Source organism: Solanum stenotomum, chromosome 2 (genome assembly GCF_019186545.1).
Source record: "Solanum stenotomum isolate F172 chromosome 2, ASM1918654v1, whole genome shotgun sequence".
In the NCBI taxonomy this organism is placed as follows: domain Eukaryota; kingdom Viridiplantae; phylum Streptophyta; class Magnoliopsida; order Solanales; family Solanaceae; genus Solanum; species Solanum stenotomum.
Genome location: NC_064283.1, coordinates 57,202,985 through 57,229,496, shown reverse-complemented (window position 1 = coordinate 57,229,496; position 26,512 = coordinate 57,202,985). Strand labels below are relative to the sequence as shown.

At 31.4% G+C, this 26,512-nt stretch overlaps 1 protein-coding gene across 3 annotated transcripts; it reads left to right on the top strand.

The window, feature by feature from the left end:
• Positions 1–257: 257 nt before the first annotated feature.
• On the top strand, positions 258–22,357 carry LOC125857056 (uncharacterized protein At2g39795, mitochondrial). 3 transcript variants are annotated; one of them, XM_049536725.1, is made up of 4 exons: positions 258–422; positions 3,315–3,643; positions 4,945–5,096; positions 22,043–22,351. In XM_049536725.1, the coding sequence occupies exons 1-4, from the start codon at positions 309–311 to the stop codon at positions 22,063–22,065; spliced, it is 618 nt and encodes a 205-aa protein (XP_049392682.1). In that variant the 5' UTR covers positions 258–308; the 3' UTR covers positions 22,066–22,351. The 3 variants fall into 3 exon arrangements, 2 of the variants coding, with proteins under 2 accessions (XP_049392682.1, XP_049392683.1); XR_007445587.1 differs by having other exon boundaries at positions 261–422; positions 4,945–5,301; positions 22,248–22,357; XM_049536726.1 differs by lacking the exon at positions 22,043–22,351 and having other exon boundaries at positions 4,954–5,458.
• The last annotated feature ends 4,155 nt before the right edge of the window (positions 22,358–26,512 follow it).

Here is a 26,512-nt window from a genome sequence, read left to right as displayed (position 1 = left end):
AATTTTGAGATTCAAGCACGTCTATATTTGATTGTAAAGTTTTCAATATCTTCTAAATATTTTGGATTGTCAATTAGAATACAATATTGTATGTGCAAGCTCGCCTACATTATCGATCTCAACCTATATTCTTGCTCAGGTTTTATTTATTTCTAAATCGTTTACTTTTAGAGAAGTCAAACATTAAAAGTAGCTAAATTTGCAAAAGTGCCTATACCTTAAATAGAGTCCTCAAACTGGTTATTTGTGCAATTTTCAGTTTCTTCAAATCCCCTGAAGTTTCTGTTTCTTCAATATTCCTGTGGGTGATGAGGAAAGTTCCAGCAGTGTTACGGCAAGCTCGTAAAGCTATTGCAGATTTGGATTTGCTCAAAGTTTTGCAATCTGAAATTAACCATGAGTTTTCAGCTAAACAGTTTCAGGTAACATTCTTTTTTTGCTCCAAAATCCCTTTTTTTTTCTTGGTATTTTGGCTCCATTTGATGGAGATTATCTTTACATTGTTTCTTTGAAAGCCAATTTTATGTTTTTATGAAGTTTATGCGAAAAGGGTTAGTGGGTATTTTTTTAGGGATAAGGGTCTGAAAATTACCCAACTTTGGTCGGATTTGTTGTTGCGATACTAAACTTTCATGACAACCTATTACCTTCCTAGACTATTTAAATAGTTCAGGGATAAAAAATACGATATTAAATAGTCTAGAGTGAAAATTTAGTATCGCAACAACAAATCCGACCAAAGTTGGGTACCCTATATTTTATTTGATCTTGTCTTTTTTGAATTGTAGTACATTTTCTCTGTCAGGCGTTTGGGTGGAGATTCCAAAAAGTTTTCGCTTTTTTGGAATTTACGGAGTTGGAGTTGAAAATGAAATTGTATTTGGTTATATTTTTTGCAGTAAATAAGAAAATATTTGGAATAATGTTCATGTAAAGTACAACTTTTTGAGTTTGAAAACAGTTTATAAGTTGTTTTTCAAAATTGAAATATAACTAGTTAGCATTTGAAATTTCATGGCCGGACACTGATTTCAAATAAAGTGAAAAATTATTCATTTTTATGGTTGAACGGGTCTTAATCACAATAGTGTAACAAGTAGACGGATGTGGGGTTGTAGAAATCATTGTATTGTATTGTTTCAGTATTTTGTCTGAGTATTCTATTATTGTGGAGTTCTACTATAGTTTTTTCCTGGTATTTTTGGTCCATTTTATGGGAACTTGTATTGATAATTTTTCACCCAAATTTTGGTGTTGCTTGAGTTTGAAATGGAAAGGGTTCAAAATGGTTTTTTTTTTAAAAACAAATGGAAGATGTGGAGGTGGGGGAATAATTGTATTGTTTAGATGTAGTAACATGGTCAGTGAGGATTCGTATAGTTGACCTCAATTTGTTTGGAACTGAGGTGTAGTGGTAGTTATTTTTGTGTTAATATTATTGAGTATTCTATCATTGTGGAGATTCCTTGTTATTTTTCGTACGTGGTGGTTTTTTTCACTTTACTAGTTTGGATATGGGTACCGGAAGCTAATCTTGCAGTTGGTTGGAGTTCATATGTGCATGTTATTGTAAAGAATACTTCTTTAAATTTTAGTCCATTTTCTCTGTCAGTCGTTTGGGCGGTAGATTCCAAATATTTTTACTTTTTTGGAATTCAAGGAATCGAAGTTGAAGATGGAGTTGTATTTGGTTATATTTTTTGCAAAAAGTATTTGAAATAATGTTCAATGTAAAGTACAACTTTTGAGTGGGAAAATAGCTTATAAGCTTTTCTGGGTACCGGAAGCTATTCTTGCAGGTAGTAGCTGTTCATATGTGTATGTTATTGTAAATAATACTTCTTTATTAACTGATCTTTGCTAATCATATGAAATTTCAGCTAGCTCTTTTTGTTTTCCTTTTATCTTTTTTCATTTTGAGTTAATTTCCATGTCCAGATTTGACCAAAATGCATGTGTTTTGGTTTGTTCTGATTTAGAGTTGTCTTGTGAACAACTAAGCATGTTTACTAGCCGAATACATGATTTCTACGGTTGTTTTTGAATTCCAGGAAAAAAAGAGACTGCATGGAGAGTTTTCGTATGTGATATTCCCATATTTTAGATCTCTCAACTTAGTTCCATCTTAAAGTTGTTTACCTGAATTCCGATTGTTTTGACCCCAGCCAGTTTGGAATTGAGGGTTAGTTGTTGATGTTGTTGAATTCAACTGGTTAGAGATGTGAACCTCTCTGTCACTAACTAGAGATTATTCCGTTGTATCATAGTGTAATAGCTTCAGTCTTTGTTAAACAAGAATAACTGCCAAACTTGTAGGGGTAGGAGAACAGGACCACTCCCCATTGTCCCCGAAGGAAAAATGTATCAGCATCTCATTGACAAGTATCTAGAATACCTCTTCAACTACCATATGTCCTGAAAGTTGACCGTTCCTTTTCCCAGGTTGTTCAGTTTGACTTGTCTCCTAATGAAGCCTTTTTCAAATTCGTAAGTTGTCCAGAAATCACCTAGTGTTTTTGTCTCTGCTAGGATTTGAACCTGAGACGTTCTCAACCCACTACATTGCCACACCCTTGGGTGCCACCAAGATAGTCTAATTATGATGAATCCTCTGAGATTGTATTTTTTAAGGAAATAAAGGGTTCATATATTCAAAAGTTGATTGGTTGAAACTGATATTTTTATGTGATCAGATAACCCAAATGGTAATGTTTTACTTTATCCTTTTTCATACTCTCAGTGTTAGTCTGATGCAGCAGTTTAGCATACTCTTTATCATAATTAATGAAGTACTCATTCAAATATCCCTTTGTTAGACGGGTAAAAACAACTTGTTAGTAATAAAAAGGCATCAAGATGCTATCAAGTTAAAGCAAGTGTAACGGAGAGAAAAACAATAGCTATCTGAAGGGCAGTAAACCACTAGGAAACCAAAGCCAATATCATAGAGATGACTCACTTAAGTATTCCTCAAAGTCGTCTGGAGTATGACAGAGGTGTTCCTTTCATCAAATATAAAAGGTTTCCTTTGTCGGAGGGACAGAAAAAAAACAGGTATGAATTCTATTTGGGGTAGAAATGTTTGTGTTCATGATGGCTGCATTCCACTAGATGTCTCATACAAAATTTGATTAATCTGTTTCTATGTTGTCTTTTTTCCCTTTCAAAGACAAATTAGTTCTGTCTATTGAAGCTGAAATCTTGAAATCACTTTATTATAATCTCATCCACCGTGATATGAGTAACTAACTGCAATTTATAGTTTGAAATCTGAGCACTTCTTAAGTTTTGCTTTCTTTTTCTGATTTAAACAGAATGATGAAAGTAGTAGCTTTGGAGATTTTGTTGTAGACTGGGATTCACCACAATCCCAAGACGTAGTTCTACGCAGGAGATGCGAGTCAGGGGAGGAAGTTGCTGTTTCTGCTTTTTTGGGTGCTGAGGGCTCTAATGAAAATGCCAAATTTCCCAGGGACGCTTTCATGAAAGTAGGTGTGAAGAAGCCTGGTCTGAGATCCTTGCTACAGTTTGATTGTGTGGCAATTGCTCAAGTTGGTGATGGTTGTGACGTTGAAATTCAAAACGTGAACTACATTGCATCACTAGACCTTGATTCTTCAGCCCACAAAGGTCCCTATATCAGGTACTTTCACCTTCGGTAGAAGCAATTTAGAACAACTTTGGCTTTTGGGGAGTGAGAGCTCAGCCTTTGGACTCATAGGTTTAGAAGGAGTTTCAGTCTCAATGCATTGATGAGTTGTCTGGTTTTCGGTATATGGAAAAATAATTCCGGCATGATGATATTATTTTATGTGAGTTACCCTAGTGTAATCCCACAAATGGGGTCTGGGGAGGGTGGTGTGTACGCAGCCGTACCCCTACCTTGAAATAAGAATACGTAAATTACCAATGTAAGAGTATCTAGAAATAAGACTACCCTTAAAATGGTCAATCTCTATATAACAATTCATGTATTATTCTTTAAATGAATTGGGTGTTGTCTTTAGGAAACCATATCTTTTTATAGGTTCTCTACTTTTTTGAATACTTGTGTACAGGCATTTTTTGTGTACAATCTCTTTAATAAAATTGTTACTTACTTTATATAAAAAAAAAGTACAATTCCTTACCATGTAACAAACACTGTTTTATTGTTCTCAATATAACAATTATATATTATTATTCACCGCAAAGTTATCACCACATTATAATCCTTGCATATCCCGTAAGGACCTACGATCGCTCGATACTTCTAAATTTTAAGCTCACATAAGTATGGCAAAAATTGCTAGAGCATTCTTGCATTTGTCAACTGTTCTCATAGATGGTATTCAATCGTCTAATCCTGTCAGCTAGGGGAACAATAAATTCATTTCTTAGTTTATATATACTGTTACTGCTTTTTATTACAGCAAATTCATGAAGATATCCTTCGAATTGGATTATAAATTTGTGCCTCGAGTTTGAGCTGTTTGCGTCCTCTTATCGGCCCACCTTGAGTACCCCAAGTCATGAAAGGTCAGCCCTCTTGAGTTCTCTATAAAAAGCTTAAAATCGCATTCTCAGGAGGTGGAAAAGAAGCTGCTAAACTTCACGACTATAAGCTTTGTATAGTATCTATTTGCTCGAATCAAAGGAGATAGTTGTAATCCTCTATTTTTACGTTCTTGCAAACACATGTTTTCCATGTCACTTTTCTTTTGCTCTCATTGCTTCCTGTTTAGCAATTTTCTCCTCTGTTTCTCGAGATGCTTTTGATGTTTGTGTGTACCTTTTGTTGCTCCAATAGAGCGATTTGCCTGATTCTCGAGATGCTTATTTTGTGACAATCTCAAGGGTCGCCAGTTGCATTTACTTAAAGAATGACCTATTCGGTTTCTTGCATCAGATTTCTTTTCAAATATGTATGAATTATGAGTTCCTTTTGTTGTGTTCCATTTTCAGTTTTTTTAGTTCATCAGATGAGAGACTTCGAGATGAGCTCCACAAATATCTAGAAGCAAGAGGAGTTGATAAAAGTTTCGCAGATTCACTCTTACTACACTTACACAAGAAGGAGCAAGGTCAATACGTCGAGTGGTTGCACAAATTGCAAGGTCTTGTAACACCAAGTGAATGACACGGACAATGCCCTATGCAGGATAGTTGACTTGATTCGAGTTCATGACATTAAGGCACTGATTGCTGGAGGGGAGAAACATCTGTTGGTTTACTTGCAATTTTTGTTGGTTTTTGTATGTTTTATTTATACGTAAACCCCTTCTCGTTGTACTGAAATACAGATCTAATTTAAACGGCCAGGTGCAACTTGCATGATGGAATTATATCAAAAAAATTGTTCAAGAATTGTAAGTTGAGTGAACACGCATTATTTTGTTGAAAGAGTAATTAGGGGGGCACTTGATGTTTTCAGATTACTTCTTTTACAAATTTTATCATCTAGTGATGTTACTTATTACAACAATAAGTACGCCTCAATCCTAAATAAGTTGGGGTCGGCTATGTGAATTTTCAGCTTCTCATTTAAGTTTACATATATCATCATCATTGTAAGCGTCTAAAATTTCAATCCTGAAATATAGTAAAGAGGAAAAGAAAAATAGCAAGTAAACAATAATATTTGTATTTGAATTAATGCGAAGGTTACAATCTTTATAAAATCTCTTAAAAAGATATGTAATCCCCTGATTCTTCTCTCCACCGATGTTCTTGATTTGGCGGAATATTTGCGGCTCAATACTTGGAGCGAAGACTTCTTTGTATGCGGAAGACTTGCAGATCACCAATGAAGAGCAACTATGTATTTCTGTGTGTATGTATGTGTGTATGTCTCTTTGGTCTTATGAAGACCACTTTATATAGGCTTGAGCTAGGACTTTAGGGGTATTTTGGTCCAAGCAATTTTGACCCTTGGGTCTGAAGGATATGAGTTGAGCTCATCTTGTCAATTTAATGGACTGGCCCAAATGTTATTTGGACTTGATTTAAGTCATATAATTCTGACATAAATATTAATCCGACTTTATTAACCAATAATTTGAATTGGTCAACGTATCGTGAATTTAAGATTTAATCCAAATTTAGTATGGATTTATCAATAAAACTTCACTGTCTACAAATGCCCCCTGCTTCGAGGCTTGTTGCGGTGTCCAACTTGTTGAACCTTTAAAGACAAGGCTTGAAGCATTCGTAATTTTATTTTTTTTTGAGTCTTCCAAAACTTTCCATATTTGATTCCAATGAAAATTTTCCATAACTTCATTCCAATGGAATTTTTCATAACTTGATTCCTATAGAAACTTACCATAATTCGGTTCCTAGGAAAATTTACCATAATTTTGTTTTAAATATGGTTTTTTTCATAATTTGTAGGAACACAATTTATGTACTTTTGATTTCTATAAATACACATATTCTTGTCAACTTGAGGCATACCAAACTCAATTTTCGTCACTTTTTTTTTTTTCAGCACAGCACGCCCGTGGTGGAAAATTCATAACTTGTTGTAGAATCGTCGAAATCATGATCCGTTTGATGTTCCAGAAACTATACTCAGAGGGCTACGACATATCCGAAATTCTAAATTAAAATCCTTCTGAATTGATGGGAATTGATTTTTGAAGTTTGCTATCAAATCTGTCTTTTTTTTTTATAGCTCTATGCAGCCCCACCAAATCGTCTCTATCGTGGTGTAGGAGAATCCGAATGACGAACGGCTTGTTTCTACAGAAACTAGACATCAAAGTCTACAACATATCCAAAAATCAAGGTAAAATTCTTCATGGATTGACGAGAATTAATTTTTGAAGTTGGTCTTCAATTCTGTCATTATTGTTTTGCAGATTGTGGAGTCTCACCAAAACGTTTGCATCTTGGTGTAGGAGAGCTAGAAGACCGACTTGATTCAATAGAAAATAGACTCTTAAGTCTACAACCTATCCAAAAATCAAACTCAAAGATCTCATGAATTCACCAAAATTGATATTTTTAAATTTAGCAATCCAATTGACTTTGGACAACATCCATGAGTTCACTTCTCTGCATCTTCGCCGAAGAGCCGCATATTGATTTCTGCATTGATTGAGAATTTTGTCATCATCTACATGGAGAGACAACATAAAACTCTTGAGCCAATAGGACCACATTCATCATGACGAGCACGAGAGCATATGCCATAATTTTCACCATGTCGATTTGAAGCTTCGTGCAATTTGAACCGTGAGACACATCACTTTTCCTTTTTTCTTGCAGGTTTATGATGGACCGCAAAAAGTCTCAATATCAGACCAAAAAAATGTGAGGTGTAATCTATAATTGGCGAGGAACCATTTGGTGCAAAAAAAAATTAGCGATTATTGCTTTGGTTGAGATGAACCACACTTCGTGCATCTTCTTTTGTAACTGCGGTTTTAGCGACGAACCACACTTAGTACACCTTCTTCTGCAATTGCAGCTTTGATGACGAATCATACGTGGACCATCCTCTTTTAGAGTTGTGGCTTTGATGACGAACCACACATGAAATATCTTCTTTCTTTTCGCAGTTGCGGCTTCGACGACGAACCACACTTGATGTCTCTTCCTTTGTAATTGCGGTTTTAGCGATGAACCACACTTAGTACATCTTCTTCTACAATGGTGGCTTTGATGACAAATCATATGTGGATCATCTTCTTTTAGTGTTGTGGCCTTGATGAAGAACCAACATGATTTTTTTTTTCTTTTTGCAGATTGCAGCTTCGACGACGAACCACACTTGATATCTCTTCTTTTGTAGTTTCAACTTTGATGACGAACCACACTTCGTGCCTCTTCTTTTGCAATTGCGGCTTTAGCGATGAACCACACTTAGTACATCTTCTTCTACAATTGCGGCGCGGAGCATCTTCTTTTAGAGTTGTGGCTTTGATGAAAAATCACACATGAAATATCTTTCTTCTATATTTTATTTCTTTTTGCAGTTGCGGCTTCGACGACGAACCACACTTGATATCTCTTCTTTGAAGGATCTTGTCGAGAATTTCTTCAAGTCGTACGCACAGTATGATACTTTAAGATCATCAAAGATGACTGGAGAATCGCATGAAAAGGCCCTCTCTGATGCGCAACGCCCATCTCGATGATGCAAAGATGGCACATGAAAAGTTGGATGGATCCATGGAGAAACTTTAAGCAACTCTAGCAGATGTGGAGAAAGACTTAAAAGCCTTGACTTACAAGAAAAAGAAAGTGACCGCGCTCATTAACAAATATCAAGAGAAGCTGTCCAAAAGTCAAGAGAATGTCACCATTACGGAGGGCGAGATTTATACCATTGAGGCAAATAATGTGATGTCTAACGATGAAGTTGAGAGACTAGCCAAGCTAGAAGGAGCAGTTTAGAAAAGTCGCCAAGAAATCATAAGCTTCAAACTTTTTCCGTAGTTAATTTTTTTTATTTATTTGCTTAGGATTTTCTAATTCGCTCATTGTGGTGTAGTGGTTCTTTTTTTTTTTTAAGCAATAAAATAGTGACTTATATTTCAATAAGAATTTTCTCCTCTTGAATTTTGATTGTTCTTTCCACGAGCCCCTTTTCCTTATTAAAAAAAAAAGACTCCATAAGCTAGAGTTTATACGAGGATAGCAACAAAACGTTAACTTTTCAGCTTTGCGCACATGAGGTAGAAAATTCATAACGTGGAGTAGGAGCATCGGAATAATGAGTTTCTTTTTTTGTTGGAAAGACGACTTCGAGATCTTCAATCCATATAAAAATCACGTCTATAGGATTTACGGATTAATACAGATTTATCTTCAAAGTCAGCTCAAAATCTGGGTGCTTGAATTTTCAGCTTTGCACACATGTGGAAGAAAATTCATAACGTGGAGTAGGAGAGTCGGAAAACTGAGCTTCTTTTTTTGTTGGAAAGATGACTTCTAGATCTTCAATCCATATAAAAATCACGTCCATAGGATTTACGGATTAATACAGATTTGGCTCCAAAGTCAGCTCGAAATCCGCGTGCTTGAATTTTCAGCTTTCTTCAGCTTTGCGCACATGTGGAAGAAAATTCATAACGTGGAGTAGGAGAGCCGGAATACTGAGCTTCCTTTTTTTGTTGGAAAGACGACTTTGAGGTCTTCAATCCATATAAAAATCACGTCCATAGGATTTACGGATTAATACAGATTTGTCTTCAAAGTCAGCTCGAAATCCGTGTGCTTGAATTTTCAGCTTTCTTCAGCTTTGCGCACATGTGGAAGAAAATTCATAACGTGGAGTAGGAGAGCCGGAATAATGAGCTTATTTTTTGTTGGAAAGACGACTTCGAGGTCTTCAATCCATATAAAAATCACGTCCATAGGATTTACGGATTAATACAGATTTGTCTTCAAAGTCAGCTCGAAATCCTCGTGCTTGAATTTTCAGCTTTCTTCAGCTTTACGCACATGTGGAAGAAAATTCATAACGTGGAGTAGGAGAGCCGAAATAATGAGCTTCCTTTTTTGTTGGAAAGACAACTTTGAGATCTTCAATTCATATAAAAATCACGTCCATAGGATTTACGGATTAATACAGATTTGTCTTCAAAGTCAGCTCAAACTCTGGGTGCTTGAATTTTCATTTGAAAGAATTAGCATGATATTCACAAAACTTTAGACGCTTACAAATTGGTATCCATTTTTGACCATTCTTTAAGGAGAAGAGATTCATCATATGCTCCACTAACAGGGGAGAAGACGCCGATAGCAGGAGGTTGAACTTCCAAAAGTAGAACTTTGGCATTCAGATTTTGTTGGTCGTCGCCCACTATTTCAAGAAGAGGATGCGGCGAATCTCGGTCGCGGAAGTGCATCATGTTGCGGGATCGGAGTCGTATTTCTCTATCAAATATCTGCAGAAAAAAAAAAATTAAACAAAAGAAAAAGTTCAGTTTCGTATGAACATGTCCAAACTAAAGGTGGTAGCCTCAAATTTTTGCGGTTGGTGAACGGCTGATTTCAAATAGAAAACTGAATCAACACAAATGCAATCTAATCCTGGTTTTCGTATATGATGTAGCCCTATGAATTTACTTTCCAACACCGCAAACCGCTTGTGATTTCGTTATTCCTACGTCCAGATATGAATTTTTCCGCGAAGTCGCACAAAGCTGATGCGTTCAGTTTATCAGAATTTTAGTCTGAGTTCAAAAAATCACCTGAGTAAATCCGAGAGTTGTCTGATCGTGATTTTCGGATATATTGTAGCTCTATGAGTCTAATTTCTGGAAAATCAAACGGATCACGATTTCAATATCCCTACAATGAGATATGAATTTCCTACCAAAGTCGCGCTGAGCTGAAAAAGGGTGACGAAAATCAAAGTTGAGAGAGAAGGTCTCAATTGAACTTGACGATGCGGCAATGCGATATACAATCACCGGGTGAATGTGGGTATATATAGATTTCAAAATATGGAGACATCAATTTGATTCCTACAAATTATGGAAACTTATAATGATGGAAAGTTTAGTTCCTACAAATTATGGAAATTATGGTAAGTTTTCATAGGAATTAAATTATGGAAATTTTCCATGGGAATCAAATTATGGAAATTCCATAGAAACCAAATTATGGCAAGTTTTCATAAGAATCAAATTATGAAAACTTTCCAAAGAAGTCGAGTTATGTAAATCTCATAGAAACCAAATTATGGTAAGGTTTTCTTAGAAACTACATGGGCATAAAAAAAAACTGGCAGGGCATTCAACCCCAAAGAAAGCAGCGCCTAAAATTTTTGTCGAAATCACAAGCTCTGTATCACCAAGTCAAGCTTGTAGACGCAATCCTTGCTCATCGAATTGGCGGTCGTTTTGTAGTTGATGACCCAAATAAAATTACCAAACTATGAAGAAATGTCATGCGATAAGTCTTCATGAGCTCGAAACACTTCAAGTCGAAAATGAGTTGATAAACAACCGAAAGTCAAATGATCTCTTACAAATTAGAGAATGTTATCATGAAGACTCTGGTAAATGTTGACATCAACATATCGGCATAGTCATTTCTCATGAAGCTTCAAATGTTTCTTGAAAGATCAACTACGAAAAAAAAAAACATTTGCTTCACAAATACTTCAAGGCTTGTCTTTACAAGTTCGATAAATTGAGCACCCCAACAAGCCTCGAAGCAGGGGGCATTTGTAGACAGTGAAGTTTTACTGATAAATTCATACTAAATTTGGATTAAATCTTAAATTCACGATACGTTGACCAAGTCAAATTATTGGTTAATAAAGTCGGATTAATATTTATGTCAGAATTATATGACTTAAATCAAGTCCAAATAACATTTGGGCCAGTCCATTAAATTGACAAGATGAGCCCAACTCATATTCTTCAGGCCTAGGGGTCAAAATTTCTTGGACCAAAATACCCTTAAAGCCCTAGCTCAAGCCTATATAAAGAGGTCTTCATAAGACCAAAAGAGAGAGATACACACAGAAATACATAGTTGCTCTTCATTGGTGATCTGCAAGTCTTCCGCATACAAAGAAGTCTTCGCTCCAAGTATTGAGCCGCAAATATTCCGCCAAATCAAGAACATCGGTGGAGAGAAGAATCAGGGGATTACATATCTTTTTAAGAGATTTTATAAAGATTGTAACCTTCGCATTAATTCAAATACAAATATTATTGTTTGCTTGCTATTTTTCTTTTCCTGTTTACTGTATTGCAGGATTGAAACTTTAGACGCTTACAAACAAAAAAGCTTTAATATTTGCGGCTTCGTCCCACTGGGCGTGCCAATTTGTAAGCGTCTAAAGTTTCAATCCTAAAATACAGTAAACAGGAAAAGAAAAATAGCAAGCAAACAATAATATTTGTATTTGAATTAATGCGAAGGTTACAATCTTTATAAAATCTCTTAAAAAGATATGTAATCCCCTGATTCTTCTTTCCACCGATGTTCTTGATTTGGCGGAATACTTGCGGCTCAATACTTGAAGCGAAGACTTCTTTGTATGCGGAAGACTTTCAGATCACCAATGAAGAGCAACTATGTATTTTTGTGTGTATGTATGTGTGTATGTCTCTTTGGTCTTATGAAGACCACTTTATATAGGCTTGAGCTAGGACTTTAGGGGTATTTTGGTCCAAGCAATTTTGACCCTGGGCCTGAAGGATATGAGTTGAGCTCATCTTGTCAATTTAATGGACTGGCCCAAATGTTATTTGGACTTGATTTAAGTCATATAATTCTGACATAAATATTAATCCAACTTTATTAACCAATAATTTGACTTGGTCAACGTATCGTGAATTTAAGATTTAATCCAAATTTAGTATGGATTTATCAATAAAACTTCACTGTCTACAAATAAGTCTTCCGCAGTTCTTGGTAGTGGTGCACCTTTATTTCCTTCTTCTTTGAATGCACAATCAAAGTTTTGGTTTTGGGTCTCCTTACCATCTTTTCCCTGGCGTGTTGCTTTGTTGAATCCTTATACGAACTCACTTTTCTGCGTCTACGGCGAGTCACAAGAGTCCAGCCCCAATCATCAAGATCATCTACTAGGTCTTCATCTTGTCTTGTCGATCCCTCTCCTACAGAAGCCACATCACTTAGTATAGGAAGAGATAACAAATTATTTACTTCAATGGGCTCGAAGTCTCCAAACTTAATCATTCTTGTCTGATTGGTGTTTGGAATGTCTTGCTCCATATTTCCTTCAACAAAATTGCAGGTCATGACCGGATTGAGTAAGCCAGAAGCGATACTGACTTGGTTTGAACTCAATTTCTCATCTTCAAGTTCAATCTTCCCTTCGCGAGCTAAGTCCATGATTTTATCCTTGAAGACAAAGCATTTCTCGATAGAGTGTCCAACCAGCCGGTGATATTTGCAGTATTTTGGATCATCACTCTTCTTTGCTTCATCTGGTCGTTTCATCTCTGGTAACTCAAAAAGTTTCATCTCAAGGAGTTCATCAAAGATTGCGGAAACATCTGAGTCAAGAAATAGGTAGTCCTTCCGCTGCATTTCCTTCAAGGTGAGCTTTTGATTTGTCCTTCCTTCAAAAGAATTCGTTTTTGCACTCTGCGTATTGCCCACCCTTGTGGTGAATTTCACATGAGAGGCATTGACGTTCATGGATTCTTTGTTTTCAGTTTTTGGCAAATATTTTCCCACTTTCTTGAATTCTTGCCTTTCTTTGACTTTGCGGAGTTCGTGGACAGGTGGTGATTCAGTTCCAATCGATGACATGCTCAACTCTATATCATGAGCGCGAGTGGCCAACTCTTCAAAAGTTTTAGGCTTTATGCCTTGCAAAATATAGCGGAGACCCCAATGCATACCTTGAATGCACATCTCTATGCCTGAAGCTTCACTAAGTGTATCTTTACAGTTTAGACTTGCATGCCTCCATCGGTTGATGAAGTCAAAGACTGGTTCTTCATTTCGCTGACGTGTGTTTGTAAGTTCCACCATGCTTACAGTACGTATTGTGCTATAGAAGCGGTTGAGAAATTCTTGCTCCATTTGTTCCCAACTATCAATGGAACCAGACTCAAGGTCTGTGTACCAATCAAAAACATTGCCCTTAAGGGAGCGAACAAATTGTTTGATGAGGTAATCGCCGTATGTTCCAGCATTGTTGCAGGTTTCAATGAAGTGCGCCACGTGTTGCTTTGGGCTTCCCTTACCATCGAACTGCCGAAACTTTGGAGGTTGATAACCGGCAGGCATTTTCAAACTATCAATCCTTGCAGTGTATGGCCTTGCATATATCAAGGAGGATTTTGTAGCAACCTCGTACTTGTCTTTAATGGTACCCATAATGAACTCCCTGATTTGTTTGATCGGGATCGTTTCTTCCGAAGAAACTTGGATCTCTTTAGCATATTCAACATGCTTTGTGGGGCGATGACTGTCTCTTGGACTTGTGGACGTTTTCCAGGTGCGTGGCTGGATTCTTCATCCATCATGCCCTCCACCCTATCAGTTAGCTTAACAATTCGAGCATCTTGATCTTGAACATACTTGGTCAAGCCTTCAATAGCTCTTATCAATCTCACAAGTTGTTCTTCTACGGATGAAGTGTTAGTCACCATTGTGTGTATTACCATAGTAGGTGGCGGAGAGTAGCGTTGATTTTCCTTAACATGAGATGAAAACATGTTACGCGGGGTAGATCCCGTACTTAAAACATCATTGTCAGCCGAAGTGAAGGACTTCTCGTATGCAGATGGGCTCAATTGGGCAAGAACCCTCTCGACCATTTCAGCAATGTTTTCCTTTGCAGCTTTTGTAGGAGACTTCACATGTTTTGGAGACAAACCAAAAACAGTAGCAAATTCTGACGGCACTCGTAAGGCTTGTTGTCCTAGCAATTTGGCTTGGTTCCTTGTGATAGGTCCCATGCTTCCCGCAGTAACATCGAGGATGTTTTCGACATCAATGCAAAACTTGGATGCATCAATTTTTGCAGATGCAGATACGAATTTCGATGTCGATGCAGATTTCATTGCAGATGAAGATTTTGATCCAGATGTGGATACGGATGTAGATCCAGATTTGGATGCAGATGTGGATTTCGAGTTGATCTTCTTGAAAGTCATCTCGGTGTTTTTGAACTTTGGTTGTCTTGAAGAGAAGAGATGAGAGGTAAAGATTGTGTCACTGGGCGTGCCAATTTGTAAGCGTCTAAAGTTTCAATCCTGAAATACAGTAAACAGGAAAAGAAAAATAGCAAGCAAACAATAATATTTGTATTTGAATTAATGCGAAGGTTACAATCTTTATAAAATCTCTTAAAAAGATATGTAATCCCCTGATTCTTCTCTCCACCGATGTTCTTGATTTGGCGGAATACTTGCGGCTCAATACTTGGAGCGAAGACTTCTTTGTATGCGGAAGACTTGCAGATCACCAATGAAGAGCAACTATGTATTTCTGTGTGTATGTATGTGTGTATGTCTCTTTGGTCTTATGAAGACCTCTTTATATAGGCTTGAGCTAGGACTTTAGGGGTATGTTGGTCCAAGCAATTTTGACCCTGGGCCTGAAGGATATGAGTTGAGCTCATCTTGTCAATTTAATGGACTGGCCCAAATGTTATTTGGACTTGATCTAAGTCATATAATTCTGACATAAATATTAATCCGACTTTATTAACCAATAATTTGACTTGGTCAACGTATCGTGAATTTAAGATTTAATCCAAATTTAGTATGGATTTATCAATAAAACTTCACTGTCTACAATCATACTAAATAAAGTAAAGTTGTTAATTGCATTTTACATGTTTGTTTTGCATATATTTAGAATTTTCTAGTTTATAGTCAAATTTCTCTATGAAAGTCATATGCTATAACAATCATAATTTATGTGGAACTGATATTTTATGTTATATATACTATATGTTCTCTATAATAACATTTTATTATAGCAATCAGAAAATATCAGAACAAACAATATCGTTCAAACAAATTTTGATTGTAGTTTCAAAACAATTTGTATATAGTGTAGTTACTCATACATTGTTTGTATATAGTGTATGAGAAGCTATAATTATGATATAAGGTGTGTTATGCATGAGGAACACTTTTCTTTGTTTTTTTTCTACCATATTCACATGTCACAATTCCATGTGTATCGCAAGTGTTAAGTTTTATATTTTTAGAAGTCTTAATTTTAAGTCTTTGAATATGAAAAAATGCACCTAATAGGTTAAAGTTTACGTAAGGTGTCCATTGCAAAATTTGAGTCTTTTTCACCTGATTTTTCTTCTTCCTCTTTTTTTTTTAATTGGTCAATGATAAAAGACATTATTGATGTGTCTTTTTCTTATGGACATCATCATGTTGGTTAATTCCATGAAATTCAGGAAAAGAAATGTTTTTTTTTCAAAGTCAATGATGTAATAAATCTGAGCATGAAATTACAAAACATATTTCTGATTGACCAATAGTCAAGAAGAAATTGATTAAAATGATTTTTTTTCTATAGTTATCTTGTATGGAAAGAGGCATAAAGTGACACCTGAAGTTGTTTCGAATTTTCAAAAAAATACCTTAATTATGCAAGCGTCCTGTTACTCCCTAAACAATCCTGAAGTGAATATTATTACATCATTTGAGCAAGCCGCCCTATTATATTACCAGACATAATTGGGAGAAGCTCATCCGAAACTAGAGCTAGAAATGTTGTATTTCGTTTCGTTCCCGTTCTTCATTTCCTTCTTCTCGAATCCAAGGGGGACTTCTTATATTTAGAATCTTTCTGTGGTGTGTTCCGTTTACTATTCTTTCATACTTTCTTCTTTTTACCACGCGATAGGTCAGCGAAGATATCGTATAATAAGAAAAGGCTTACTTTTCAGAGTGATCTTTCTCGATTTCGGAACGAAAAGGCTTGGTTGAAGACGTATTCGATGTAATTCGCCATTTTTTAAGAAAAGAAAAGCGTCCACTTTGCATAGAGAGTGTATGCACTCTCTTAAAGAGCGTGAATAAACTAAAATAACAAATATAATTTTATTTTTACAAAAAAATTACTATAAAATATATTTTCTTGTTTTTCTTATAATTTTAACTTTTTTTTCCTTATTATTTTTTCTTTTTCTTTCTTCCTTCTTCTTTAAAAATACATTGTCATCTCTATTGAAGCTTCTCACTTTCAATGTCACTTTTTACCACAACTCCACCTCCCTTTTTTACTACTACTAATCTTGGGAACGTGCGTTACACGTTTGACCTCTACTACCGTATAAAATTTATATAAGCTTATCTCATGTATAAAAAGTAAAAGCATTTGTAACATCAATCCAACTAGCGTGAATAAAATATACATATCATACAAAATGAAAAAAGTTAAACAAAGCAATATATTAACCAAAATAAGAAAGAATAACCAATAAATAAAAATTACATAAGAATTATATGATGATAAACACAAATTGACCTTTTACGTTCAATTCATAAAGAGAGAAACTGTGTACCTCAAAGTTGTAAAAAAATGCAAATATAATAGAGAAAAAAGATAAATACCTAATTTATAGATGAATATTGTTGTGTTGACAAAACGGAACCAAATAATTATTAATAAATTTTCCTTCTAATTTTTCACTGATGATGAAGAATGAAGAACATAAGAAGCTGCTAAGAATATATTGAAAACTAAAAAGAAGAGTCATTTATTCCATAATCAATTCAAATGAATATAAGAAATAAGAGAAATCAATTGGTTTGCCTTTTCACCTTCCATACCTTTACGCTTACCACTCTTCTATTTTTTTATTCTAATTATTATTTATTTATTATGTTTATAGAATTTAAATTTATATTTTTACACTTAAATGTTCTTAACATAATATTTTCTTGAAGGACAAAAGAATTATTCAATATTTCATGAGCTTTAAAATCTATAAGGGTTAACAATTAAAACTCATTAAAAAGTGAAAAATGATAAGTTGTAACATCTAATCATGTATTTTGACTAGTTTGATTTTCATTATTGATTTGATATTAGAAAGTTAGTAAAATGCATTTTTTTTAATTAAAAAAATTAGTTAAGGGTATTTTCGTAATCCAACTTTGACCATAAAACCTTCCCACTTTTAATATAACTAGTCTTGAGAACGTGCGCTGCACATTTATTTTAAACTACTTAATATAAATTTTGTACTACAAATGATAAATTGTAAATGATACATACATTGTTGGATTTACTATATGCCATAAATAAAAATCAAAACATACATAAAAAAATAAACATAAGTGTAACTCATAAGTTGATGTTAGTAAAATTTGCAAATCGATACATATATTGAATCGCAACATAATCGATATAAATGTGGTTATAAGTCACAAAATCTTTATTTGACTCAAAAAATGAATATTTAAAAAGTAAGAAAAGAGGGGGGGATAAGAAGTACTTGAAAACTGAAGATGATGAAAAAGAAAACTCATGAATTGTGAACATTATAATTAAATGAAATAGTAGAAAAAACTTATTTATAAGGAGATGTTAAGGATAGTAGAAAAGACTCAATTTATTATAAGATGTTAGGAGTAGTAGAAAAGACCCAATTTATTATAAATTTTTTTAAAAGGAAAAATAAAATAAACAACTTGTATGTTGAATGTGTAACCGAAAGAAAAAAGACATACTTTAATGAAGAAATTTTTTAAGAATAAACTGAAAATGCAAATTCTTCACCATATCCATTAATTGCACAATAGCTGATATGCTCTACAATTTTATTTTATTTTTTTTAACTCTAATAATTTATTTTACAAAGAAATAAAAGTCTAATAAGAAGTCAATTGGTCAAGTGAATAGTCAATTATCATTATGGATAATTAATAAGGACAATTAGATTATGTATTCTATGGACTAGGTGGATATCCACATTGGTAGTGGAAGAGGCTTGCCAATCATATATATACTAGATATAGGACCCCGTGTCAGCACGGGGCCCAATATATATATATTTTTTATTTTAATTTATGTCATATTATGGAATTTGAGAAGTTATTGAAATCTTTATATGATTTAAAAAATATTTTAAATTTTTAGCTATTGTGATTTGTAGTACTTTTTTTTAACATAATTTTGAAAATAATATTTATTACTCTGTTTGTTCTAATTTATGTGACACACGCAGAATTTCAAATATTAACCATTTTTTATATGTCTCTTTAATATATTAAGTTGTTAATTATTGTATTTTATAGTACATTTTGAACCTAATTTTTTAATAATATATGTTATTTGCCATGTCCCAATTTATGTGGCATTAATTGATAGATTTGTTGGAGTCGAGAGATTTATTTTGTTAATTATTGTAATTTATAATTTGTTTTTCGTCAATTTCGTCGACTACTTTTTTTATTAATTATTGTAATTTTTTGTTTCTTTTTCGTCAATTTCAAACAATATATGTTTATCATATAATCCATTTTATGTGGTACCAATAGAATTTAGAGAGTCAATCAAATTTTTTATATAAGTTTTAAATAACTAAGCTGTTAATTATTGTAATGTATAGTATTACGTATATTATTTTTAAATATATTTAAATATTATATGCTAGGTTTTTTATCCTAATTTATATGGCATTGATAGAATTTAAAGTGTCAAATAATTGTTAATTATTGTAATAGATAATATGTTATAGTATAGTAATTAATATATAATATGTAGTATTTAAGTGTTATATTATGGAATTTGAGAAGTTATTAAAATTTTTATATGATTTTAAAAATATTTTAAATTTTTAGCTATTGTGATTTGTAGTACTTTTTTTTTTTACATAATTTTGAAAATAATATTTATTATTCTGTTTGTTCTAATTTATGTGGCACAGACAGAATTTCAAATATTAACCATTTTTTATATATCTCTTTAATATATTAAGTTCTTAATTATTGTATTTTATAGTACATTTTGAACCTAATTTTTTAATAATATATGTTATTTGCCATCTCCCAATTTATGTGGCATTAATTGATAGATTTGTTGGAGTCGAGAGATTTATTTTGTTAATTATTGTAATTTATAGTTTCTTTTTCGTCAATTTCAAACAATATATGTTGTTAATTGATAGAATACTTTTAATGTAATTTTTTTAAAAAAATATGTGTGACTGTTCATGTCCCAATTTATGTGGCACATGTAAAGTTTTGACAATTAACCAAAATTTTAATACATTTTAAAAAAAATTTTTAGTAGTTAAATTTTAAGTAATTTAAATTGTTGTATTATTTATTACAATTTATAATGCTTTTAAAGTAGTTTAAATATTGTACTATTTATTATGATTTATAACACTTTTTTTTTAAATTTATGTCATATTATGGAATTTGAGAAGTTATTGAAATTTTTATATGATTTTAAAAATATTTTAAATTGTTAGCTATTGTGATTTGTAGTACTTTTTTTTAACATAATTTTGAAAATAATATTTATTACTCTATTTGTTCTAATTTATGTGGCAGATGCAGAATTTCAAATATTAACCCTTTTTTATATGTCTCTTTAATATATTAAGTTGTTAATTATTGTATTTTATAGTACATTTTGAACCTAATTTTTTAATAATATATGTTATTTGCCATGTCCCAATTTATGTGGCATTAATTGATAGATTTGTTGGAGTCGAGAGATTTATTTTGTTAATTATTGTAATTTATAGTTTCTTTTTCGTCAATTTCAAACAATATATGTTGTTAATTGATAGATTTTTTGGAGTGGACTATTTTTTTATTAATTATTGTAATTTATTGTTTCTTTTTCGTCAATTTCAAACAATATATGTTTATTATATAATCTATTTTATGTGGTACCAATAGAATTTAGAGAGTCAATTAAATTTTTTATATAAGTTTTAAATAATTAAGCTGTTAATTATTGTAATGTATAGTATTACTTATATTATTTTTAAATATATTTAAATATTATATGTTAGGTTTTTTATCCTAATTTATATGGCATTGATAGAATTTAAAGTGTCAAATAATTGTTAATTATTCTAATAGATAATATGGAGTATTTTAAGTCATTTATAGTGCAGTAATTAATATATAATATGTAGTATTTAAGTGGAAGGTGGTGGGGCTCACTTATATAGTTTGATAAATATATTGGATATTAGTTGTGATTTATAGTATAGTAATTAATAATATATAATATGTAGTATTTAAGTGGAAGGTGGTGGGGCCCACTTATATATTTTATAAATATATTGGACATTAGTAGTGATCTTATTGGACCATTGGTAGTCATTTCTAGACTCTTCTATAATATAGTAATAATATATATATATATATATATATATATATATTACTATATAAGAAGAGGGAATAAGTATTCACCACAATTACTATATAAGAAGAGGGAATAAGTATTCACCACAAGTCAACATGTGTTCCAATAAGAAGAGGGAATAACCAATATATTTATAAAAAGAAATGACATATAAAATAAAATGGAGAGAGTATTGGTTTTTCAAAATGGAAAAGGACAAAACACATATAGAATTAAAAGACATATAAAAAAAAGTTGGTTTAACTCTCAAACATAAAAAGTAACAGATGTTATTAAAAAATTTAATAAAAAGTACTATAATTTACAATAAATAATAACTTAAAATATCTACAAAGTATTCACCACAAGTCAACATGTGCTCCAATAAGAAGAGGGAATAACTAATATATTTTTATAAAAAGAAATGACATATAAAATAAAATGGAGAGAGTATTGATTTTTCAAAATGGAAAAGGACAAGACACATATAAAATTAAAAGACATATAAAAAAAAGTTGGTTTAACTCTCAAACATAAAAAGTAACATATGTTATTAAAAACTTTAATAAAAAGTACTATAATTTACAATAAATAATAACTTAAAATATCTACAAGACAACAAAAAAAAGACTAATTTTTGTACTGCTTGTATCACATAAATAAGGATTGAGATGATTTTAAAATTTTAATTTTGGTCATACATTATAAAATAGCCGAAAAATTGAATGATATAATTTTTTTAAAAATAATCGAATGAATAGTCCTACCGATAACCCTAATGTTACTTCTACTCTGTTTATTTTTACTTAAATTTAGAAATATATGCTTCATTTCTATCCTCAATCTTATCGCTACATTTATTTGCTATTTAAAATTGAAATTAAAAAGACAAATGACAAATAAGTTTCTATATTAGCTCACTTATGAGCAAAATATATTATAACAATTTTTACTAATTTTATAACAATACATAAACTATACTCCCTCCATCCCATATTAGATGGGCACTTCCAACTTTACACGGTGATTAAGATATCATTAATAAATTGGAAGACTTCACTATTTTGCCCTTTGTTTATATCAATGCACATTGAAATGAGTTACAAAAAATGCACATACAATATAGGATTGGTGATATTAATTGTAGGGGTAAAATGGAAAAAAATTAATTAATTCTATCCTAATTTAATAAGTGCTCAAATAATATGAAAAAAATATTTTTAGTAAGATTCTCATTTAATAAAATAAGTGCTCAAATTGCAAGGTCTTGTAACACCAAGTGAATGACACGGACAACGCCCCATGCAGGATAGTTGACTTGATTCGAGTTCATGACATTAAGGCACTGATTGCTGGAGGGGAGAAACATCTGTTGGTTTACTTGCTATTTTTGTTGGTTTTTGTATGTTTTATTTATACGTAAACCCCTTCTCGTTGTACTGAAATAGAGATATGATTTAAACGGCCAGGTGCAACTTGCATGATGGAATTATATCAAAAAAATTGTTCAAGAATTGTAAGTTGAGTGTAACACACATTATTTTGTTGAAAGAGTAATTAGGGGGGCACTTGATGTTTTTGTGAACACCTAATTTTTGACCAAAACATAAGGATTTTACACCCAATTTTAATACTTAAATATTATTATTTCAGTAGGATTATATTTAAAATAAATGAAAAAATAAATAAACTGAAAATTACAACAAATTATAAGCTCACTTTATGATTAAAGTTTAATAAAGAAAGCTTGTTAATTTAATGTATTTGTTTTAATCTTTCAACTTTCAACTAGTCTAAAAATAATAATAATAATCGTACATATTATGAAAAAGTAGATAAAAAAATAAATAAAAAAATAAAAAAAAAGAAGAGTCCTAAAAATTTCAAATTACCTTACCTTTATCCTAATTACCCCCAACTTCCTTAACTTATTTCCTAAAAATCCTCCTCCCATTAAGTTTATTTTATTTTTTATTCTATTTATTTATTTATTTATTTTTCTGCACGATCTCTTCTTACTTTTTTTTTTTACATGTTTCTTTTTTTATTATTTTTTTTGTTGTTGTTTCTTTCTTTTCTCTTCGTTCTTTCTTTCTTTTTTTTTATTTTTTTATTGTTTATTTGTTAAATATCATATTACTATTTTTCTTTCTTTATCTCAACCCTAAAATTCTCAACTAAAATTTAAATTAAATCCTATTCCCACTCCATTACGTTCCTTTTAATTAGCACCAGACTCACACCCAAAACTATTATAAAAACACACGCTCAGTAAAGAAAAAAAAACAGACATATACAGAGATACACAAAAACACAGAGAGAAAAAAAAAAGATAACAAAAAGTGAGTTTTATTTTGAAAATTAAGTCAGCGTTCAAGGTTTCACTCAAGGTTTCGGATTCGTGGCTCTTTAAAGTTAATATTAGCTATTAACTTTGGAAATCAGTAGATCGTAGCAGTTGTTTTTGTGGTATTAATTTTCGCAGCGAGATAACTCTAAATTATCGCATAATATAGTTGGAATGCTCGTACGAAATTTGATTCCAATAATATGAAGTTTTCTGAGTCGCATGTTATTATTATCTACTATTGTTTGTGAGGAATTTATGAATGCTGAGAAAAACGTAACCGTTTACGTTTCTTGCTTTAGAATAATATAAAAAATAAAAATAAAAGATGTATCATACATTTTTTTTTAATTATTGTTTTATGCTCTTTAGATGTAATTAATATTGAAATTGGTTTCGTGATATTTAATTTTGAATAGCTAATGTTTCTTGGACCTAAGTTTTCACTTAAGAAAATTTTGTTGAAATTATTTGTAGACTTGTTAGATTAGGATACAAATTAGTGCTTTAGAAAACCTATGAGGAATGTGTTTTAGTCTTTTTTTTTTAATATATTATTTTGATAAAAAATAGTTTGCCTTTAGAATAAGTGTTAAGATGATTATCGCTTTAATTTTGAATTATTAAGATATATAATTATGAGGATATATGAATATTTATTTAGAGATTTATGGTAAAAAAAAAATAAATAATGAATAATTAAGAAAACTAATTTTTTTTTAAAATGAGGAAGAATAAGAAAAAAAAAAAAAACAGAACAAACGCAAACTGAAAAGAATAATAATAAAAAATAGAGCGTAACAGAAACCAAAAAAAAAAAATTAAACCAAAAAGTAAGAAGAACAAAAAAAAATAATAATAAAGAAAAATGAATCAAAAAACGTAAGAAAAAAAAAGATGATTAAAACAATAAAATAAAATAAACAACCAAAAAAAAGAAGAAGAAGACGAGAAACAGAGTGTCCAAAAAGAATAAAAAATATAAAAAATAATAAATAAAGGATAAAGTAGAAAGAAAAAAAAACGTAAAAAAAATATATGTAATACAATGAGACAGAAAAAAAAAATATAAATTAATAAAACCAAAACGTAAAAAAGGAAAAAAAGTAAGAAAAAAAAAGGAAGAAATTAAAAATTAAGAAGGAAAAATCTTTCTAATAATAGTCCTAATCTATTTAGAATTTCTTGCTAAAACTAATTCCAAATCACATAAAATTTTATTTCTATTCTAAATCTAACTAAAAAAAAAATACAATCCTAAAATACTCAAACTCAAAAATCTCAATCCTACACAAATTCTAATTCCTAGCAATTAGATACCTACATATTTTCTATCCACAATAAAAATAAATAAATACAAATACATGAAAAAGAAAAGGAGAAGAAAAGAAATTACAAGACATTTCAAGATTTGTAAATATCAATCTATTAACTTTACTTTATTATGTTTGAATAAATTTATTTGATATACATTTTTTTTTAATTAACGAACATATATTAATATAATATAAATAGGTTTAAAATAAATCAAATAATGAGGTAAATAACTTTTATTATTAAGTTAATAATACAATATCCGAAAATTAATTTAAGTCATATATAGTCAATGAAGCGACCGTGCTAGAACCACGGGACTCGAGGGGTGCCTAATACCTTCCCCTTGGTCAACAGAATTCCTTACCCGATCTTTGTTTTCGCAGACCAATAAAATAAAGAGTCAAATTTTCTTTTGATTAGGGGTTTAAATAATAAGGTGACTTGGAACACCAAAACTCAATTCCAAGTGGCGACTCTGAATAATAAAATAATCCCTTTTCAAAATGTTACTTTAATTGGAGAAACTCTTTTTCTTTCAAAACATACTTAAATTAATTTCTTGAGGGAAAATAAAGGGGTGTGACAGTTTTCAGATTACTTCTTTTACAATTTTTATCATCTAGTGATGTTACTTATTACAACAATAAGTACGCCTCAATCCTAAATAAGTTGGGATCGGCTATGTGAATTCTCAGCTTTTCATTTAAGTTTATATATATATATATATCATCATAAATACTAAATAAAATAAAGTTGTTAATTGCATTTTACATGTCTGTTTTGCATATGTTTAGATATTTCTAGTTAGAATTGCTCATTTTGGAAAAGAAATTTTAGTTTATAATTATAGTCAAATTTCTCTATGATAGTCATATGCTATAACAACCATAATTTATATGGAACTGATCTTTTATGTTATATAATATACTATATATTCTCTATAACAGTGCTTTGCTATAGCAATCAGAAAATATCAAAACAAACAATGTTGTTAAAACAAATTTTGATTGTAGTTTCACAACAATTTGTATATAGTGTAGTTACTCATACATTGTTTGTATATAGTGTATGAGAAGCCTATAATTATGATATGAAGTGTGTTATGCGTGAGGAACACTTTTCTTTGTTTTTTTTTTTCTTTTAAAATTAAAACCTCCATAGCATGACCATATTCACATATCACAATCCCATGTGTATCGTAAGTGTTAAGTTTTATATTTTTAAAAGTCTCAATTTTAAGTCTTTGAATATGAAAAAATGCACCTAAATAGGTTAAAGTCAAGTTTACGTAAGGTGTCCATTACAAAATTTAAGTCTTCTTGACCTGATTTTTGTTTCTTCCTCCTTTTTTTTTTATAATAAAAATAAGTTAGGGAAAAATGTCTGAAATATATCCGAATTTTGATTGAAATTATTGTAACAATCTCAAACTATGGGCAGGACCTATTACCCCTGCACTATTTAATAGTGTACTGTAAAGATATATATGTGTCCACATGGACAAATTACTATTTATAATGATACAATATTTATGATGTCCACGTGGGCACATATATATTTTTAAAATGTAATATTAAATAGTGCAGGGGTAATAGATCTTGCCCAAAATTTGGAATTGTTACAACAATTTCGGTCAAAAATCAGATATATTTCAAATCCTTTTCCAAAAAGTTATTGGTCAATTATAAAAGACATTATTGATGTGTCTTTTTCTTATGGACATCATCATGTTGGGTAATTCCATAAAATTTCCATGAAAAAAAAATGTTTGTTTTTCAAAGTCAATGATGTAATAAATCTGAGCATGAAATTACAAAACATATTTCTGATTGACCAATAGTCAAGAAGCAATTGATGAGGACATTAAAATGATTTTTTTCTATAGTTATCTTGTACGAGAAAAGACATAAAGTAACAATTGAAATTGTTCTGAATTTGTAAAAAGACACTTTAACTATGCAAGCATCCTATTATCTTCCTAAACAATCCTGAACTGATATTATTACACTATTTTTTGTCCACCTGGCATAGAGAGTGTAAACACTCTCTTAAAGAACGTGAATAAACTAT

Bases quoted from the DNA above. Each gene is read 5' to 3' on its own strand.
- LOC125857056 (XM_049536725.1), top strand. From the start codon at position 309: ATGAGGAAAGTTCCAGCAGTGTTACGGCAAGCTCGTAAAGCTATTGCA. The intron at 423-3,314 runs GTAACATTCTTT...TGATTTAAACAG, and splicing joins TTTCAGCTAAACAGTTTCAG to AATGATGAAAGTAGTAGCTT. The intron at 5,097-22,042 runs GTCTTGTAACAC...TCAAATTGCAAG, and splicing joins GTGGTTGCACAAATTGCAAG to GTCTTGTAACACCAAGTGAA.